Source organism: Nerophis ophidion, linkage group LG08, assembly GCF_033978795.1.
Source record: "Nerophis ophidion isolate RoL-2023_Sa linkage group LG08, RoL_Noph_v1.0, whole genome shotgun sequence".
Classification (NCBI taxonomy): domain Eukaryota; kingdom Metazoa; phylum Chordata; class Actinopteri; order Syngnathiformes; family Syngnathidae; genus Nerophis; species Nerophis ophidion.
In genome coordinates this window covers 41,725,508-41,729,834 of record NC_084618.1, presented here as the reverse complement: position 1 = coordinate 41,729,834, position 4,327 = coordinate 41,725,508, and the positions used below count along the sequence as shown (strand labels likewise).

The following is a 4,327-nucleotide window of genomic DNA, read 5'->3' as shown; positions in this document are numbered from 1 at the left end:
CAATCTGAGGTAAAGTGCTACTCTCTAGCTGGCTATTAAAGCAGCTGTGATTATTATTTCATGCTTTCCTTGTTTTGGTATTACCCATTCTTTAGGATACGACGAGCTTCCGGAGTTACAACGCACTGACTGCGGGAAGAATCTGATCATAACAGGAGTAAAACATCACAGAATAGTCAAAACCACCATAAAATATAAAAACAATTACCATAAAATATGGGAATATGGTTGTCAGATCAAATTTAAACCATTGAAATAGCTGTAGAATATATTTTTTATTTATTTAGATGAAATGTGTTGTTTTTGTATATATTTTTTATTTTTAACACTTGAGCTGTTTTGGGGTAGGGTGAAAGGTTTACTAAAAAGTAAAGGTTCTGCAAATGTGTTTGCTTGTTTGATGGTTAACCTCACAAATAGAAACAGTAGAAAGTATGTTTCAACTTTTTATTGGTGCAAAGATGAAACGCACCACAGGCCAGTTATTCTCAGCCAGGCGTCACAATAGACGCAAAGTCCAAAAGCCACAAAAAAAGTCAGTCCATGATGGAGGAAAATAGGACGAGGGTTTCTTTAGTTGGTGATAGCCTTGGTCTGGTCGGTCAGCTGCTTGAGGATGGCCTCCATCTGCTCCTGGAACTTCTGCACCATGGGTTGGATCTGGGCCTGCACGTTGGCGGCCATTGGCTGGATCTGTCCCTCAACGTTGGTGACGACCGACTTCAGCTGCTCCTGGATTTTGGCGACCATGGGTTCGAACTGGGTCTTCTGCTCCTCCAGGAATGTCCTGCAGGGTGGAAGGGATGGGTATGTATCACGTCTAAACTAAATCACTTTCTTAATAACATATCTTAGTATATATAAATTGCTCTGTATTTTTTCTCATTTAAAATTTTTAGGGGTGGGTATCGAAGATATTAACTCATTGTATTTATTTTGAATGGCAGAAAATGTTTTGTGTTTGCAGAATATTAACAATTTCTGAAATGTTGGTTATATTTAAATGGCAGAATCTTCCATCCATCCATTTCCTACCGCTTATTCTCTTTGGTGTCGCGGGGGGCGCTTGTGCCTATCTCACCTACAATCGGGCGGAAGGCGGGGTACACCCTGGACAAGTCGCCACCTCACCGCAGGGCCAACACAGATAGACAACATTCACACTCACATTCACACACTAGGGCCAATTTAGTGTTGCCAATCAACCTATCCCCAGGTGCATGTCTTTGGAGGTGGAAGGAAGCTGGAGTACCCGGAGGGAACCCACGCATTCACGGGGAGGACATGCAAACTCCACACAGAAAGATCCCCAGCCCGGGATTGAACCCTGACTACTCAGGACCTTCGTATTTTGGGGCAGACGCCCTAACCCCTCAGCCACCGTGAAGCCCTGGCAGAATCTTTATTTTTTTAAATGTGTTACTACGACCAGTTGAGATTTTGAATTGCAAATAACAATATTGTTGTATTAGTATTATAAGTATTACTAGTGGTATTTGTGCACTGATGTTTGATATACATAATTTGTAACAAATGCTTTTTCAAGTAGAAACTAGTGGAGACTGAATGAACAGTGCCTCTGCTGGTTGCATGTGAGTCCTGCACTCCATTCGCTATTACATTGTGTGCACCCCAAATGTTTGTAGGCATCGAGTTCCGCCCGATTGTAGCTGGGATAGGCGCCAGCGCCCCCCGTGACCCCGAAAGGGAATAAGCGGTAGAAAATGGATGGATGGATGGATGGAGTTGTAGTTGTAATTACCCCCTTTTTACAAAATTTAAACTCAGCATAATATACTCCTAACTAAATTCACTATTAAACATATTAAGCATTACCTTAATTGATATTTTGATTGTGCAGGTATCTAATATGTGACAAAAGTTAAATGTACTCACTGTGCTTGGTTGCCCAGGTCCTGGGTGCGCATGAAGGTGGTTAGCTCCTCAGTCATCTTGTTCTTCATGTTCTCAAAATACTCGCTGATCTTCTGGAGCTCGGCTGCAGGGTCCTGTGCAAGGCTTCCTGTGGTACAGTGGGCAACGTGGGTGAGTATTTTTGTATTACATGACAGTGAGTATCTTGAAAAGGTGACAATATACCTTGAGCCAGTGCGAATACAACGAAGGCGGCGATGATGGAGAATTTCATGGTTGCAGAGTGGTGAGGACGACCTAAAACACACACAAAAAAAAAACGGCTTCACTTTTTACCCTTTCGACCCAAATTGGCCCATATCATAACTAATAAAAATGTAAAAAAAAAAAAAAAATCACTTTCACCAAGCAAAATCCTGGACTTAATCATCCATTTATCGTTATATACTTTTCTATTTGTATTTGTTGTGAAGTTAAATTAAAAAGATGGCTGCACCAAATTTAGCACCATTCTCATTTGTAGTCCATTTAAGGCACATTTAACATCCACAATTAAAATTACACAAGATAAATACATCAGGTTAAAATTACATAGTGAAAATAAATGTGTCAAGTTGCAGTATTTTAGCAGCATCATTTGAATATGTAATAAATACATTTATCAATTTTAACAATGTATTTTGCATATAATATGAATTTTTAATATTTCAGAATGTTTTATGATGTATTTTTTTAGAAGAAAAAAACAGGAAATGTGCAAAAAATGTTTTTATAAATAAATGTGTTGCAAAGTAGAATATTTTAACTTGACAAATTCAAGTAACATTTTTAGGCATTTTTAAAATTACGCTATTACCAAGTGTGAGTTTGTTGAAAAATTTGGACACTTTTCACCCATAAGTCCTAACACAGTCCCTTTCATAAAATTAAGAAACATTTGAAGTATAAGGTGTTTTGTTTTTTACTTTTAGCGCATCAATTTTTTTCAAAAAACAGAAACAATATGATGTGTTAGGACAACCTATAAGGTGTTGTGTTTTTTTTTACTTTTAGCGCATCAACTATTTTCAAAAAACAGACACAATATAATATTTTTTATGGCCTTTTTTGTCACAAGAACCCCTGAACCCTAGACACTAAAGACATGGCATTTCCCCCAAAATCGTTTGTTGCTATACTTTAGAATTGACTCTGTATATTTTCATTATTTTTGCAACAAGGCAGGATTGTTTAAAAAAAGAAAGTACACTTAAGTCCAAAAACGGTCCTTTCTTCAAATAAATAGAATATCCAAAATATTTGGTTAAAATGACTCAGTGGTACCAAATTGGTTCTGAGGTTAAAGAGTGAAAGCATAAATGAAAATCTCATAGTTTATAGACCTTGCAAATAAAAAATGGTAAAGTTTGATACAATTGCCATTAAAACTAGGCAATGTATTGAAAAAGAAAACAGTCAAGTAAGCAGAACGTACACATTAGTGATAAAATCGTTTTCCATGGTACATACCTGTAGTGCAGGAGGATTTGGACCGGATGGTGGCTCCCTGCAGGGCTCAGACACTTCTTATAGTCCCACAGGGGGGCAGCAGGCTGTACGAGGGATTGTAATTGGACCAGATAAAATAGCCTAAAAGTGATTGGTTGTTGTGGTGACCCTTGCAGCTCTTACTGCCACTTGGACAGATTGAATCAAAGTCCAAGTGTGTCACTGTGTGTTTTTTCTTATCATGTTGATTAAACCAAACACGATGACTAGTAAGAGAACGATGACATTGAGGCCTCGCGCAGGGAACTTTTGATCCTTCCACATCAGCTTCCTGACAAAACACATTATGTCATTTCCTGATTTCTGTTTTAAGTTATACCCATAATCTAGTCCAAAGCACAGTATCCCTTTAGTGCTGCATAAACCCTATTATATTCATTTTTTAGTAGTACAGTAATAATAGTACTTTATTGATTCCTTCAGGAGAGTTCCTTCAGGAAAATTAAAAAATAATATCGGCTTACCAATGCTGATAATTTTTGTTTTAATTATAGTATTTTATTTTTAATCTGACATTGTACATTAATTAATGATAACAGTAAAAAATATTTTATTATTAAAAAAATAATAATTAAATAAAAAAAATATTCATATTGAATCTACTTTTCATCTAGAATTATACAATGCTTATTTAGTATTTTTATTTACCTTTTGTGTGTTGTTGACTTTAAATCAATTACTCAATAATACTAATACAACTTAATCTACATTTGTTATTATTAATAATAATAAGTTTGTAATAACACATTTAGGGAAATTGATATATTATTGCATATAATATATTGTATGTTGAATTTGCTTTTAATCTAGGATTTAACAAAACAGATTGTTCTTATTTCATAATTGTTTTGTTGATTCCAAATTAATTATTTGACTGTTTTCTATACTATACATCTATCCATTT

At 35.9% G+C, this 4,327-nt stretch overlaps 1 protein-coding gene across 1 annotated transcript; it reads right to left on the bottom strand.

Annotated features, from left to right (window-relative positions):
• Nucleotides 1-433: 433 nt before the first annotated feature.
• On the bottom strand, nucleotides 434-3,469 carry LOC133557791 (type-4 ice-structuring protein LS-12-like). The gene is made up of 4 exons (XM_061908587.1): nucleotides 3,385-3,469; nucleotides 2,101-2,172; nucleotides 1,897-2,023; nucleotides 434-787 (listed from the first exon to the last, which is right to left on the bottom strand). Exons 2-4 carry the CDS (start codon nucleotides 2,147-2,149, stop codon nucleotides 574-576), a joined length of 390 nt encoding a protein of 129 aa, XP_061764571.1. The 5' UTR covers nucleotides 2,150-2,172; nucleotides 3,385-3,469; the 3' UTR covers nucleotides 434-573.
• Nucleotides 3,470-4,327: the final 858 nt, after the last annotated feature.

Bases quoted from the DNA above. Each gene is read 5' to 3' on its own strand.
- LOC133557791 (XM_061908587.1), bottom strand. From the start codon at position 2,149: ATGAAATTCTCCATCATCGCCGCCTTCGTTGTATTCGCACTGGCTCAA. The intron at 2,024-2,100 runs GTATATTGTCAC...ACTGTACCACAG, and splicing joins TGTATTCGCACTGGCTCAAG to GAAGCCTTGCACAGGACCCT. The intron at 788-1,896 runs GTGAGTACATTT...TCCACCCTGCAG, and splicing joins GACCTGGGCAACCAAGCACA to GACATTCCTGGAGGAGCAGA.